The sequence below is a fragment of the Oncorhynchus mykiss genome, chromosome 16 (assembly GCF_013265735.2).
Source record: "Oncorhynchus mykiss isolate Arlee chromosome 16, USDA_OmykA_1.1, whole genome shotgun sequence".
In the NCBI taxonomy this organism is placed as follows: domain Eukaryota; kingdom Metazoa; phylum Chordata; class Actinopteri; order Salmoniformes; family Salmonidae; genus Oncorhynchus; species Oncorhynchus mykiss.
The window spans coordinates 733,795-751,284 of NC_048580.1; the positions used below are offsets into that span (position 1 = coordinate 733,795).

The 17,490-nt window shown below is 40.3% G+C and overlaps 1 protein-coding gene across 4 annotated transcripts in view; it reads left to right on the plus strand.

Annotated features, from left to right (window-relative positions):
• LOC110517286 (signal-induced proliferation-associated 1-like protein 2) overlaps positions 1–17,490 on the plus strand; it is a 317,547-nt gene that overhangs the window by 275,523 nt on the left and 24,534 nt on the right. For all 4 annotated transcript variants that reach the window (XM_036945905.1, XM_036945907.1, XM_036945906.1 and 1 more), the window contains one exon: positions 15,101–15,320. In XM_036945905.1, the coding sequence (XP_036801800.1) occupies positions 15,101–15,320 (220 nt within the window). The remainder of the gene's footprint in view (positions 1–15,100; positions 15,321–17,490) is intronic.

Sequence of the window (17,490 nt, forward strand, 5' to 3'; positions counted from 1 at the left end):
TTGCAACAAGCGGTTCTGTGAAATTTGAATTTAATCAGAAGCCACTGCCAGATGATTGGATTGGGCTGCGCTCAGAGTATCCTGCCTTGGCAAATCACTCTGTTAAGACCCTGATGCCCTTTGCAACGACGTACCTTTGTGAGAGTGGATTCTCGGCCCTCAGTAGCATGAAAACTAAGTACAGGCCACTGTGTGTGGGAAATTATTTATGGTATAGGGGGCAGCATTTTCACTTTTGGATAAATTGCGTAACCAATTTCAACTTCCTGCTACTCATGCCAAGAATATAAGATATGCATATTATTAGTAGATTTGGATAGAACACACTCTGAAGTTTCTAAAACTGTTTGAATCATGTCTGTGAGTATAACAGAACTTATGGGGCAGGCAAAACCCCGAGGACTAACTGTTCAGAATTTTCTATTTGAGGTCTCTGTCTGTTCAGTGATTTCTCATTGGAAAACTATATTTCTTAGGAACTTGTTTTCAGTTCCTACCTTTCACTGGATTTCACTGAATGTCACCAGTCTTTGGAATTTGGTTGAGGTTATTCATTTGTGCAATGAAGAAGTACGGCCATCTAGGAACTGCGTAACACTCTTGAGAGTTGCGCAAGACTTGAAAAGTAGCGTTGGTTTGTTGTCTTCCTGTATTGAACACAGATAGACCCGTCTTCCATTTGATCGATTTTTAACGTTTAACAATACCTAAAGTTGTATTACAAAAGTAGTTTGAAATGTTTTAGCAAAGTTTACAGGCAACTTTTGAAATATTTTGTAATGAAGTTGCGCAATTTGGAAGCTGTTTTCTTCTGGATCAAACACGCCAAATAAATTGACATTTTGGATATATATGGACGGAATGAATTGAACAAAAGGACCAATTGTGATGTTGGAGTGCCAACAAAAGAAGCTCGTCAAAGGTAAGGCATGATTGATATTTTATTTCTGCGTTTTGTGTAGCGCCTGCAGGGTTGAAATATGCTACCCTCTTTGTTTACTGTTGTGCTATCATCAGATAATAGATTCTTATGCTTTCGCCGAAAAGCCTTTTTAAAATCTGACATGTTGGCTGGATTCACAACGAGTGTAGCTTTAATTTGGTATCTTACATGTGTGATTTAATGAAAGTTTGATTTTTATATCATTTTATTTGAATTTGCCGCACTGCATTTTCCCTGTTTTTTGGCCAAAGATTTAAGACTGAGACTCTCTCCAATACAACCCAACATTGCAGAGTTATGTGCATCCTTTCAAGCACACCCTTCTCATTAACCTGTGGTGAGTCATTCACCATTTTCAATGAACAAATAAGGTTATATATGTAAGATGGTTAAAAAAATATAAAAATTATTGATTATTATTACATTTGCATGATGGGCTACACTTGCTACAGTACTACCGTACTACAATACTACACCTGCTACAGTACTACCGTACTACAGTACTACACCTGCTACAGTACTACCGTACTACAGTACTACACCTGCTACAGTACTATAGTACTACATCTGCTACAGTACTACCGTACTACACCTGCTACAGTACTATAGTACTACACCTGCTACAGTACTACAGTACTACAGTACTACACCTGCCGCAGTACTACATTACTACATCTCCTACAGTACTACAGTACTACACCTGCTACAGTACTACAGTACTACACCTGCTACAGTACTACAGTACCTCATCTGCTACAGTACTACAGTCCTACACCTAATACAGTACTACAGTACTACACCTGCTACAGTACTATAGTACTACACCTGCTACAGTACTACTAAGCATTGGGGGGTAGTTCAGAAACTTACCACCAGCTACCACCCCCAAACCAACTTTATGGAGAGGGTTAGCCAGAACCTAAAGATGATGTTAGACTCTTACGTCAAGGCTAATCACCAGAACTGGGATCTGTGTTTGGGAGCGTTCTGTTTGTCCATCAAAATTGCCTACCATGAGAGCACAGGCTTCTCTCCTGTCCGGGTCGCTCTGGGAAGAAAACTGAAGGGTCCTCTAGAGCGACTGTTGGCTCAGCCTCCAGACCAAAAAGCCTATGCTGAGCGGCAGTGGCATATCCAACAACAGGGGAATATGACCCAGAAGTGTTAGGCTCGCAGCTACAACCGAAGGCTGACAGTTGTTGCTTTCAAAGAAGCTGAGGATCAGGCTACACCCTCTGTCAGATGCTAAGCCATCAGGTTCTACAGGGTAGAACAAGTGAACTATAGGGTAGCACCAGTGAACTACAGGGTAGCACCAGTGAACTACAGGGTAGCACCAGTGAACTACAGGGTAGCACCAGTGAACTACAGGGTAGCACCAGTGAACTACAGGGTAGCACCAGTGAACTATAGGGTAGCACCAGTGAACTACAGGGTAGCACCAGTGAACTACAGGGTAGCACCAGTGAACTACAGGGTAGCACCAGTGAACTATAGGGTAGCACCAGTGAACTATAGGGTAGCACCAGTGAACTACAGGGTAGCACCAGTGAACTATAGGGTAGCACTAGTGAACTATAGGGTAGCACCAGTGAACTATAGGGTAGCACCAGTGAACTATAGGGTAGCACCAGTGAACTACAGGGTAGAACCAGTGAACTATAGGGTAGCACCAGTGAACTACAGGGTAGCACCAGTGAACTACAGGGTAGCACCAGTGAACTACAGGGTAGCACCAGTGAACTATAGGGTAGCACCAGTGAACTACAGGGTAGCACCAATGAACTACAGGGTAGCACCAGTGAACTATAGGGTAGCACTAGTGAACTATAGGGTAGCACCAGTGAACTATAGGGTAGCACCAGTGAACTATAGGGTAGCACCAGTGAACTATAGGGTAGCACCAGTGAACTACAGGGTAGCACCAGTGAACTATAGGGTAGCACTAGTGAACTATAGGGTAGCACCAGTGAACTATAGGGTAGCACCAGTGAACTATAGGGTAGCACCAGTGAACTACAGGGTAGAACCAGTGAACTATAGGGTAGCACCAGTGAACTACAGGGTAGCACCAGTGAACTACAGGGTAGCACCAGTGAACTACAGGGTAGCACCAGTGAACTATAGGGTAGCACCAGTGAACTACAGGGTAGCACCAATGAACTACAGGGTAGCACCAGTGAACTATAGGGTAGCACTAGTGAACTATAGGGTAGCACCAGTGAACTATAGGGTAGCACCAGTGAACTATAGGGTAGCACCAGTGAACTACAGGGTAGAACCAGTGAACTATAGGGTAGCACCAGTGAACTACAGGGTAGCACCAGTGAACTACAGGGTAGCACCAGTGAACTACAGGGTAGCACCAGTGAACTATAGGGTAGCACCAGTGAACTACAGGGTAGCACCAGTGAACTACAGGGTAGCACCAGTGAACTATAGGGTAGCACCAGTGAACTATAGGGTAGCACCAGTGAACTACAGGGTAGCACCAGTGAACTACAGGGTAGAACCAGTGAACTACAGGGTAGCACCAGTGAACTACAGGGTAGCACCAGTGAACTATAGGGTAGCACCAGTGAACTATAGGGTAGCACCAGTGAACTATAGGGTAGCACCAGTGAACTACAGGGTAGCACCAGTGAACTACAGGGTAGCACCAGTGAACTACAGGGTAGAACCAGTGAACTACAGGGTAGCACCAGTGAACTACAGGGCAGCCATGGACAGCAATCCTAACACCCATGAAACGGTGCATGTTGAGAACATGAAGATGGTCTTTCTGGGTTATACTTGGGGGTATAAACATTAAATGAAACGTTGCCCCTAAAATACATTAAAGGATGAACATGTGAAAATAATGTGTTGAGGTATGTACTGGGCCAAGATTACACTAACACACTGATTCCTTAATATACTTAAATATAAATATATAATACACTTTGTAAAAATATAAACAGAACATGTAAAGTGTTGGTCCCATGTTTCATGAGCTGAAATAAAAGATTCCAGAAATGATCCAAATAAACAAAAAGCGTATTTCTTTCAAATGTTGTTGCACAAATGTGTTTACATTCCTGTTAGTGAGCATCTCTCCTTTGCCAAGATAATCCATCCACCTGACAGGTGTGGCATATCAAGAAGCTGAATAAACAGCATGATCATTAGGGGCGGCAGGTAGCCTAGTTGTTAGAGCGTTGGACTAGTAACCGAAAGGTTAAAAATCTGTTGTTCCTGAACAAGGCAGTTAGTGACCCACTGTTCCTGGGCTGTCATTGACAATGAGAATTTGTTCTTAACTGACTTGCCTATCCAAAACAGTGTTAAACAAACCAACAAATATTTTAGATTTTAGATTCTTCAAAGTAGCCAGCCTTGATGACAGTTTTGCACACAAATTTAAACTTTCGCCTTTTTTCAATCTTGATTTAAATATCATTGAGAAAACAGAAAGGTGTCAAATTTGGCAAACATCCTTTCAGAATTTAAAATGAATCCTAGAAGTAATCATCTATTTCTTCAAAATATCTGTAATCTGATTACAATATTTATGCTAGTAAAGTAACAGATTACAGTTACAGTTTTTTTGTAATCTGTTACTCCCCAACCCTGCCTCCCAAGAAAGTATTTGTTACCCCAGAAAAATAGTTACTTTCCACAAAGCATAGTTAACTATAGTTGTCCCAGGTTTGACATGTGTACATTTAATCATAACAAGTTAATTTAACAAATTCAACAGGGAGTTCTGCAGATTATTCAAAAAATGGCATTTAAACTGAAGGAGGATTTACCCAGTTGAGACTAGAGGGACCTCAAGTGTTAACCATCCCTGCTAATGTGTTTGGTGCCTCATATTTTTTTACTTTATTAAAAGTCAATTGCCATATGTTGGAAGCTTGTGCAGCTTATCGTTGTAAACGAAAAGGGAGGAATGAAGTGATCTATGGGACTTTGGTGAGGTTCATTCGACGTTCTGATACAATATGATGAGTATTAAACCTGTCACCTGTGATAAAGCGAAAGGCTGAATCCAAATGTTTTTTCAGTTTGGCTGCTGCACTCTGATAAATGGAGGCACCATAGTTCAGAGCTGGCAGGAAAATCTATGGCTGTATGTTTTTAAACATTAGATTTTTGTCCAAAAGCCCAGATATTTAAAACCCAAGAGATGAGAGAACCATCCAATGAATACATGGGTAATCCATTTGAAACATTTGCAAGAAAATTAGAAAAACAACATATTTCGTTTTTTTCCTGTATTAAGTGCTAATTTTAAACCACAGGGCTTTCTGCAAGGCAACAAAATCACAGCTCTAAATCAGCCTGGTCAGCTGTAGGAGTAATAGCATCACAGTGTTGTCTGCATACAGGTGAATGTTACAGGTTTTCACAGACCAATATTATCATTAGTAAAGAGAACAGGTTCCAATATTGACCCTTGAGGGACACCTTTCATTATATCGAAATAAGTGACTGAGTGAAGAGCAAAATAATCCTAACATTTCCACACAACAAAGAAACAAAGCTTACTAGGTCTATAGTGCCACTAACAAAGACCCACAAAATACAAAGGAAAAAAGGCTGCCTAAGTATGATCCCCAATCAGAGACAACGATAGACAGCTGCCTCTGATTGGGAACCATACCCGGCCAAAACATAGAAATAAAGAAACTAGAATGCCCACCCTAGTCACACGCTGGCCTAACCAAAATAGAGAATAAAAGCCTCTCTATGGCCAGGGCCCTGACCTTAGAGAGCCTTTTTATTTCTCTATTTGGTTAGGTCAGAGTGTGATTTGGGTGGGCATTCTAGTTTTTCTATTTCTTTGTTGGCTGGGTATGGTTCCCAATCAGAGGCAGCTGTCTATCGTTGTCTCTGATTGGGGATCATACTTAGGCAGCCTTTCCCCACCTGTTGTTTGTGGGATCTGGTTTTTGTGTAGTGCCTGTGAGCACTAGTCATGCGTTTTAAAAAAACTAACTGACACAACACCCTGAAAAACCCTCTGACACCAAACCCAGTAAAACACCTTGACACCAAACTCTGCTAAAACTGCCTCACACCAAACCCTGCTAAACTGCCTCACACCAAACCCTGCAAAACTGCCTCACACCAAACCCTGCAAAACTGCCTCACACCAAACCCAGCAAAACTGCCTCACACCAAACCCTGCAAAACTGCCTCACACCAAACCCTGCAAAACTGCCTCACACCAAACCCAGCAAAACTGCCTCACACCAAACCCAGCAAAACTGCCTCACACCAAACCCTGCAAAACTGCCTCACACCAAACCCTGCTAAACTGCCTCACACCAAACCCTGCAAAACTGCCTCACACCAAACCCTGCAAAACTGCCTCACACCAAACCCTGCAAAACTACCCCACACCAAACCCTGCTAAACTGCCTCACACCAAACCCTGCAAAATCTCCTGACACCAACATTTAAAAAATACCTGACACCATACTGCAAAGCTCCATGACACCAAATCCTGCAAAACTAACCCTGACACCAATCCCTTCAAAACTCCCTGACACCAATCCCTTCAAAACTTCCTGACACCAAACCCTGCAAACCTACATGATGCCACATCCTGCTAAACACCCTGACACCGAACACTGCAAAACTCCTTGACACAAACCATGATAAAATCCTCACACCAAACTCTGCTAAACTACCTGACACCACATCATGCCAAATACCTTACACCAAACCCTGAAAAATGCCTTCAAATAAAATCACATTTATTTATAAAGCCCTTCTTACATCAGCTGATATCTCAAAGTGCTGTACAGAAACCCAGCCTAAAACCCCAAACAGCAAGCAATGCAGGTGTAGAAGCACGATGGCTAGGAAAAGGCCAAAACCTAGGAAGAAACCTAGAGAGGAACCAGGCTATGTGTGGTGGCCAGTCCTCTTCTGGCTGTACCGGGTAGAGAGGAACCAGGCTATGTGTGGTGGCCAGTCCTCTTCTGGCAGTGGTAGAAATATGTTATTGAATTAGAATATTTGTGTTACTATTTGAAAATGTATATGTTTATTAGACTACTGTGTCTTTAAATACAAGGCTCCTCCTACCCCCCTTCTTGATCTCTTTCTTGGAGTCTATTGTCCTGCTAATAGCCCACTATGGGTGGGTTTCCTCTTTTGTATTACAATGTATTGAATGAACATATTAATTACAGTCATTTACCTCATTATCGGAGTGGAAACGTTTGCAGAGTTCACAACCTGCTACACTTGGGAAAAACAAGTGTTTGAAAACACGTTTTCAAAATGCCTCTATATTCTAAAAAGAAAAACACAGCATTTACAGTGGTACAAATATATTATTGAATTTGATGAAAATATAACTGATTTATAATGCAATTGTTTATTAGGCTACTGTGGAGTCTGACAAAAAACAGGACAATGAGATGTTTACTGTAACCTACATAGTAAACATAGTAAAGTGCCTAATTCCTTACATAAGGGAGAGATCATGAACTCTGTCTTTAATGCTTTTGCTGGTTGTATCAGTCATGGACAGAATCTTCTGAGACACGGTATTAATGATGAACACCCGGAGGTTCACTGCTAAGCCACATTCGCCTCGGGATCCATCCCAGTTGGTATTCTGTTTCCACTCATGGTATCTCTCTTCGGTTACACATCCATGGAATAGCAGAACAGCATAATGGTCCGGGCGGCCCTTGCTGTGCCTGGTGAGCCGTTGGTCAAGTTCTGCTGTCAGAAGAGGAATGGAAATATCAGGGTGAACCGACAACCGGATGAACCCGCCACGTATTGCCTCTGCCTGTCGGAGGTGGAGTTTCACAGCTCACAGGTGTGCCTGGCATGGATTGTGACTCCATCTCGTTCCTCGCCCTCTTCAACGTGTCATTCTCAGCCTTCCGTCAATGCCGCGTGGCTCTGGACCAATGCATCAGCTGCCGCCCGTATCTTTGTCCTCAGAGAATGTTTATCTTTCTGCTGGTCTGCCTTCAATGATGTAGTTGAAATAAACATCTGTATTTTGTGTTCTGTATCATTATTTTATCAACGAAAGCATAAAGACGTTGATGAACCAAAACTGTGTGGTATATGATCCAGCTTCTTCTGACGAAGTAGAAAAAAAGCATATATTTATTTTGGTGTGCGAGACGGAGGAAGATCACTGTCTTCTTCATACTCATCATTCAGTTAATTCAAATTCAATTGTAATACCCATAGCAAAACTGAAAAACAGCCGGATTAGTGGAAAGTCTTTATCCAACATTTTGCGTTTGCTGAAGATATTTAGTAAGCACTCAAATAGGCAACAGAAGCTGGAACAGCATAGGGCTGAGTTATAGCCATTAGGCTACACTTTACAATAGGACTCAACTCTGACTGACCACAGCATCTATTAGTAGTCTAAACTGTGGCAGAAATGGGGGTATTTTTCACACCCAACTGAGCTATTAGATACCCTATTAGACTACCCTATTAGACTATCCTATTAGACTGTCCTATTAGACTAACCTATTCGACTACCGTATCAGATTATCCTATTAGACTACCCTATTAGACTATCCTATTAGACTGTCCTATTAGACTACCTTATTAGACTACCCTATTAGACTAACCTATTCGACTACCGTATCAGATTATCCTGTTAGACTACCCTATTAGACTAGCCTATTAGACTATCCTATTAGACTACTTTATTAGACTACCCTATTAGATACCATATTATATACCCTATTAGACTACCCTATTCGACTCTCCTATTAGACTATCCTATTAAACTACCATATTAGACTACCCTATTAGGCTATCCTATTAGACTACCCTATTAGACGACCCTATTAGATACTCTATTAGACTACCATATTCGACTACCTTATTAGAAAATCCTTATAGATACCCTATTAGACTACCCTATAAGACTACCTAATTAGACTACCTTATTAGACTATCCTATTAGACAACCCTATTAGACTATCCTATTAGACTATCTTATTAGATACCCTATTAAACTACCCTATTAGACTACTTTATTAGACTACCCTATTAGATACCATATTATATACCCTATTAGACTACCCTATTCGACTCTCCTATTAGACTACCTTATTAGACTATCCTATTAGATACCCTATTAGACTACCCTATTCGACTACCCTATTAGACTACCTTATTAGACTACCTTATTAGACTACCCTATTAGACTATCCTATTAGACTATCCTATTAGATACCCTATTAGACTACCCTATTAAACTTTTTCTATTAGACAACCTTATTAGACTACCCTATTAGACTATCCTATTAAACTATCCTATTAGACTACCTTATTAGACTATCCTATTAAATTGCCCTATTAGACTACCCTATTAAACTTTTCCTATTAGACAACCTTATTACTGGAAACACTTATCTCCCTCACTAGCTTTAAGCACCAACTGTCAGAGCAGCTCACAGATTACTGCACCTGTACATAGCCCACATATAATTTAGCCCTATCAACTACCTCTTTCCCAACTGTATTTAATGTATTTATTTATTTTGCTCCTTTGCACCCCATTATTTTTATTTCTACTTTGCACATTCTTCCATTGCAAAACTACCATTCCAGTGTTTTACTTGCTATATTGTATTTACCTTGCCACCAAGGCCTTTTTTTGCCTTTACCTCCCTTCTCACCTAATTTGCTCACATTGTATATAGACTTGTTTATACTTTATTATTGACTGTATGTTTGTTTTACTCCATGTGTAACTCTGTGTTGTTGTATCTGTCGAACTGCTTTGCTTTATCTTGGCCAGGTCGCAATTGTAAATGAGAACTTGTTCTCAACTTGCCTACCTGGTTAAATAAAGGTAAAATAAATAAAATAAAATTAGACTACCCTATTAGACTATCCTATTAAACTATCCTATTAGACTACCTTATTAGACTATCCTATTAGACTATCCTATTAGATACCCTATTAAACTAAGATATTAGACTATCCTATTAGACCATCCTATTAGACTACCTTATTAGACTACACTATTAGACTATCCTATTAGACTACCTTATTAGACTATCCTATTAGACTATCCTATTAGATACCCTATCAGACTACCCTATAAGACAACCTTATTAGACTAACTTATTAGACTATCCTATTAGATACCCTATTAAACTAAGATATTAGACTATCCTATTAGACCATCCTATCAGATTATCCTATTAGACTACCCAATTAGACTACCCTTTTAGACTACCCTATTAGACTACCCTATTAGACTACCCTATTAGACTATCCTATTAAGCTACCCTATTAGACCACCCTATTAGACTACCTTATTATACTATCCTATTAGATACCCTTTAAACTACCCTATTAGACTACCATATTATACTATCCTATTAAACTACCCTATTAGACTACCTTATTAGACTATCCTATTAGACACCCTATTAAACTACCCTATTAGACTACCTTATTAGACTACCCTATTAGATACCATATTATATACCCTATTAGGCTACCCTATTAGACTATCCTATTAGACTACCTTATTAGTCTATCCTATTAGATACCCTATTAGACTACCCTATTATACTACCTTATTATACTATCCTATTAGATACCCTTTAAACTACCCTATTAGACTACCCTATTATACTATCCTATTAAACTACCCTATTAGACTATCCTTTTAGACTATCCTATTAGACTACCCTATTAGACTACCTTATTAGACTATCCTATTAGATACCCTATTAAACTACCCTATTAGACTACCCTATTGAACTTTTCCTATTAGACAACCTTATTAGACTACCCTATTAGACTATCCTATTAAACTATCCTATTAGACTACGTTATTAGACTATCCTATTAGACTATACTATTAGACTACCTTATTAGACTACCCTATTAGACTACCTTATTAGACTACCCTATTAGACTATCCTTTTAGACTATCCTATTAGACTATCCTATTAGACTACCTTATTAGACTACCCTATTAGACAACCCTATTAGACTATCCTTTTGTAAATTAACTAATGCTTCAATCAGTCTCCTATTGCACTAGAGTTCTGCATCAGGCAAAAATAAATCAGCTACCAGCTATTGAGAAAGAATACTTGTGGATCTTGTTGATTTCCTCTGTGGCTTCAAGAGGCCTACTGTCCACCTGGTCATTCTGTGGTTCCAAAGGATAAAGAGTCACCTTCAGATGGATGTGTGGTTTCAGGGTGAAACCAGCTGTGAGCCTGGGACCAGGCAGGGTGGATAAAGAGCCTGGGATCAGACACGGTGGATAACACATTCTTCCTACACAGCATTTTAAATAAATCCAGTGATGACTGGACTGTTTTTGAAGTTATTAGTATATTTTGTGTATAAAACAATTAGGCTAAATACATTGATATTACTTTGATGGGTAACGGATCTGCTCTCGGAACTCATTAAAGTGGCGTCTTCTATCTTCAATATAATCATTCATTCAGAAGGTTAAACCCAAATGGTGCAGTTTGAGGCCATGTGGCGGAAAGTGATGCGGGCACTGGAGATGGGTGTGTGAGCAGGTGGGTCTGGCAGGTGTGATGTAGTTGTCCTTTGTATGTGTCTGTTTTGTATTGTCTAAAAAGATCAAATCAAATCTTACAAAAAATGTAAACAAAGAAATGTGATTACTCATTATGAATAAGATTTATTTGATTTACTTTGTTTACGTTTCCACTGTAACCACAATGTCGCAAACAATTGAACAGATGAACCTGGTCTAAACATGTATTTATTAACAACTATCAGAACGCATTTTGGTACTTATTTACTTTGATTCAAAGCCACAAATGAGTGAGCCACTCAGCCTGTTAGGGATGATGCGAATTTTCGCAGCTTTTTGTTAAAAATCGCGCAACATTTCAAAGTCTTGCTACTCATGCCAGGAATATAGTATATGCATATGATAAGTATGTGTGTATAGAAAACACTCGGAAGTCTCTAAAACTGATTAAATCGGGTCTGTGGCTATAACAGAACGTGTTTAGGAGTAAAAATCCCTGGTAAAACTGTTTACCAAAAACACCAAAAAAATATTCATCCGCCATTCAATGTATTGTCTAACGCGACAGAAAATAAATGAGGATCCCCTGTAAACGCCTACAGCTTCCACACGATGTCGCCAGTACTGGCATTTCATGTCTGCTTTATCCTTGGTTAGATCACGAATAGGCCCTTCCTGTCTTGAGGCGCACCACAGGATGTTGTGAAATTGAAAACATGGACGATGATTTCCAGACTTGCTGCTATCGAATACAGATAGCCCCGTGATCCATTTTATAGATTATTAACGTTTATTAATACCCAAAGTTGGTTTAGAAAAGTAGTTTGAAGTAATTTGTAAAAGTTTATAGGCAACTTTTGTAATTTTAAAAAGTGACGTTGCGTCTTGTAAAGGGGCATTTTCCAGGATCAGACTGGCCTTCAGCAAATGACATTTTGGGTATACAATGACGGATATAATCGGGAAAAAGACCCAATTGTGATGTTTATGGGACATATAGGAGTGCCAACGAAGAAGCTCGTCAAAGGTAATGAATGTTTTATATTTTATTTCTGCGTTTTGGGTAGCGCCGGCTACCGCAAAATCTGTTGTTTAGGTGACGGTCTGCTATTCTGGGGGGTGCATGCTATCAGATAATAGCTTCTCATGCTTTCGCCGAAAAGCATTTTACAAATCTGACTTGGTGGCTAGATTCACAACGAGTGTAGCTTTAATTCAGTACCTTGCATGTGTGTTTTAATGAAAGTTTGAGTTTTATCAAAAACTATAGGTGGCGCTCTAAATTTCCGCTGCTCTAATCCCGCCACAGGAACACTCCTCCATAAGAAGTTTTAACGCTGATATACATAGCTTTATGCTGTGAAATAGCCTACTAAATAGGCCAAGACTAAACAAATATATTAGTTTGCCTAAATAAACAAGTACATTTCGTAAATAAATGAAGTAGCTCAGGTCTTGAAAATATGGGCAACTTTTTCCCCCTCCCTATCCTTGTTGGACTCTTTCATTTTTTATGGAAGCAAGATCTTAACTATTTTTTGCTAACTTTCTATTAAAATGTATTAGAGTGAGATTTCTTTCTTTCGTGCATGTGTGACATAACTCCAACAGTCCTATTTATGATATAATATATAAAGATTATTTGGAGACAAAAAAAACCTGACCTAGTGAGATATACATTGAGGAGCCTTAATCAAGCTAGTCGTCTTGACTACTTTCTTGTCTCTTTCTGTTACGGCTTTCGTTGAAAAGAGTGGACCAAAGTGCAGCGTGGAAAGTGTTCATGATTTTGATTATCAAAAACCACTCAAACAAAATAACAAAGGGAAAACAAAAGCGAACAGCTCTGTCAGGAACAGACACTAAACAGAAAACAAGATCCCATGAAACCCAAAAGGAAAATGACAACTTATATATGATCCCCAATCAGGGACAACGATAGACAGCTGCCCCTGATTGGGAATCAACCATATCAACATAGAAATAAGGAAACTAGAATGCCCACCCTAGTCACACAATTTTTTCCACCTAACCAAAATAGAGAATAAAAACCTCTATACGGCCAGGGCATGACACTTTCTCTCTTGCATCAAAGGTTCAGAAAGTATTGATAGGAGACAGAATGTGATCGGATCATCATCTAATTGACCAATGTTGTGATGCAAAACTACTAGTGAAATGTATAGCACTCAGAATCAGAAAGGTTTTACCAGGTATTGTTCATCTTGATCAGACAGGTTTTTTACATGGACAATACATTGGAGACAATATACGACAACTACTAGAAAAACATGAAACATCAAAGAAGCAGCCCTGCAATTTATTGGGGCGGCAGGGTGGCCTAGTGGTTAGAGCGTTGGACTAGTAACCAAAAGGGTGCAAGTTCATATCCCCGAGCTGACAAGGTACAATTCTGTCATTCTGCCCCTGATCAGGCAGTTAACCCACATCATTGAAAATAAGAATTTGTTCTTAACTGACTTGCCTAGTTAAATAAAGGTACAATAATGGACTTTGAAAATAACTATGATAAAGTAATACTGGAAGTCCTGGATTTTTTCCATTTATCAAATGGGTAAAATAATAAATAGTAGCTACTTTGAATTGTCAAGAGGGGTTAAACAAGGGTGTCCGCTGTTACCATATCTATTCGTTATGGACATCTAAATGCTAGCTATTAAAATCAGATCCAATAACAACATTATTAGGATTAGAAATCCAATGTTTATAAACAAAGATGTCCATGTATGCCGATGACTCAATATTTATAAAAAAGTCCACAAGTTAGATCCCTGCAATATCTCATTTAAGATCTAGCTAATTTATCTGGACTAAAACATAATTTTGATAAGTATACAATATTACATTTTAGATCTTTAAAAAATACAACCATTCCATTACCATACCTATAAAATGGGCTGACGGTGAAGTAAACATACATTCATTTCACAAAATATATAAATAAGCTCTCCACAATTAATTTCAATAGAATCCTAGTAAAAATCGACATGATTCTGCAACCATGGAGAGGTAAATACCTGTCTATTTATGGAACAATTACACTGATTAACTCCTTAGTCATATCTCACTTTACTCACTTATGGCGCTGCCTACTCCTGATGATTTGTTTTTCAAATCATATGAGCAAATGTATTTTCTTCATTTTATCTGGGATGATAAACCAGACAAGATAAAGCATGCCTATCTATATAATGAATATGCACTGTGTGGGTTGAGATTATTAAATATAAAAGCACTAATCCTGTCTCTAAAAGTTTAAATTATACAAACGTTTTACTGGTATTGCTTGGGGGTGGGGAATGGATGGCAGCTCTCGGGGAACTGTGTGTGTGTGTGTGGGGGGGGGGGGGGGGGGGGGGAGCTTACATTCTGAGAACATGGTAACCACATTCTGGGTAAGTCCTATTTGACATTAAGGTAATTGTCTCTTGGAAACATTCCTTGTACATCAGGGGAACATTCCTATGAAAACCTTAGTTAATAATCTAATGAGACTCTTAAGGGAACGTTCGATACATTTCTGGGAATTCGTTGTTAGCTGGGAAGGAGCAGATTGTCATCTGCTCTTGTTGTGAATGTGTGTTGATGTGTTCTGTTCCCCCCTCCAGATGTCTGCGACGGGCAGCCTATCACCACGGCGCTCCCTGTACCGTACCCTATCAGATGAGAGTGTGTGTAGCAGCAACAGAAAGGGCTCGTCCTACGCCTCCTCCCATAGCTCGATGCTGGACCAGGTGCTGCCCAATGACATCCTGTTCTCCACCACTCCACCCTATCACGCCACCCTGCCACCACGCATGCCAGGACAGGGGGGCTCCAACCTCAGGAGTAAGTATTGCACAAACACATCCAGACATACAATGGAAATGTGTCTGTCATTAAGGTGCATTAAGACCTGTCACAACCAGCTAATGTTCACTGAGACTGAACGCTTGAGGCACTCACACTGAGATGCATGAGTTGGAGAGCTGTGTCCTCACTAGTCTAGACTGACCAGCTGAGAGGAGGAGGTCTCTGACATGAACATGCTCATTCCTCATTAGGACAGCTATACTGTCAGTCACACAGAATGTCCTGTTCACCTGTCAGACCCTGTCTGTCTCTCCTCTCCCTTCCTCGGTTTCATTTCCATATTGGTATTCAGTGCTCTGTTGAGATAAAGAGAATGTATTTGAAGTGCTGCTGTTCATCCTCTTAGCTGGTTCTTCTCTCTTTGCCCTCTTAGCTGGTTCTTCTCTCTTAACCTTCTTAGCTGGTTCTTCTCTCTTCATCCTCTTAGCTGGTTCTTCTCTCTTAACCTTCTTAGCTGGTTCTTCTCTCTTCATCCTCTTAGCTGGTTCTTCTCTCTTAACCTTCTTAGTTGGTTCTTCTCTCTTAACCTTTTTAGCTGGTTCTTCTCTCTTCATCCTCTTAGCTGGTTCTTCTTTCTTTGCCCTCTTAGCTGGTTCTTCTCTCTTAACCTTCTTAGCTGGTTCTTCTCTCTTCATCCTCTTAGCTGGTTCTTCTCTCTTAACCTTCTTAGTTGGTCCTTCTCTCTTCATCCTCTTAGCTGGTTCTTCTCACTTTGCCCTCTTAGCTGGTTCTTCTCTCTTAACCTTCTTAGCTGGTTCCTCTCTTAACTTTCTTAACTGGTTATTCTCTCTTTACGCTCTTAGCTGTCTCTTTTCCTGTTGCCTTCTCGTAACTGTCATGCCTGATGGATGCCTGATTGTTGTGAAGGGTAGCTGTTACGAGCTCTCTCTTCTCTCTATCTTTCTCCTCCACACTAAAACCTACCAATTTGGTAAATAGTTGATCACTCTGAAACTCAAATTGGAGGGAGGGAATTATCTCTCTCTCTCTCTCACTCTCTTGCTCGCTCTCCCCTCTCTCCCTCTCCTGGCATTGCCAAAGTCTTCTCTGTGAAATAAGAGCCTTTATATTGCATTCCCTGTCTGTCAAGGAGAGTGCTGAAAGAGAGGGAGAGAGCAAGCAAGAGAGAGACAAAGAGATAGGGAGGGAGAGGGAGAGATAGTGACCAAGGAGAGAGAGGAGGGAAGAGAGAGAGAGAGGGAGAGAGAGGAGAGGAGGGAATAGAGAGAGAGAGAGGAGAGAAGGGAAGAGAGAGAGGAGAGAAGGGAAGAGAGAGAGAGAGTAGAGGAGAGGAGAAGAGAAGAGAGGAGAGGAGAGGAGAGGAGAGGAGAGGAGAGGAGAGGAGAGGAGAGGAGAGGAGAGGAGAGGAGAGAGGAGAGGAGAGGAGGGAAGAGGAGAGGAGAGGAGAGAGAGAGGAGAGGAGAGGAGGGAAGAGAGAGAGAGAGAGAGGGAGAGAGAGAAAGGCAGTGGAATAGTGGAAGTGAAAGGATAGGGAGGGAGAGTACAACCTACAACACCAAATAATGAATGCAGAGCAAAATTAGACCGATACCTGCTGATTATCAAAATCCAGAAACGAGTCGTTAAATTCTACAACCACCTAAAAGGAAGTAATTCCCAAACCTTCCATAACAAATCCATCCCCTACAGAGAGATTAACATAGACACATATATATTGCTTAGAGTCCCCTAAGCAATCTGGTCCTGGGGCTCTGTTCACAAACACAAACTGACCCCACAGAGCCCCAGGACTGCAACACAATTAGACCCAAACAAATCACGAGAAAACAAAAAGATAATTACTTGACACATTGGAAAGTAAAACTAGAATGAGCAAACTAGAATGCTATTTGGCCCTAAACAGAGTGTACACAGTGGCAGAATACCTGACCACTGTGACTGACCCAAACTTAAGGAAAACTTTGACTATTTACAGACTCAGTGAGCATAGCCTTGCTATTGAGAAAGGACGCCGTAGGCAGACCTGGCTCTCAAGAGAAGACAGGCTATCTGCACACTGCCCACAAAATGAGGTGGAAACTGAGCTGCACTTCCTAACCTCCTTCCAAATGTATGACCATATTAGAGACACATATTTCCCTCAGATTACACAGATCCACAAAGAATCAGAAAACAAACCCGATTT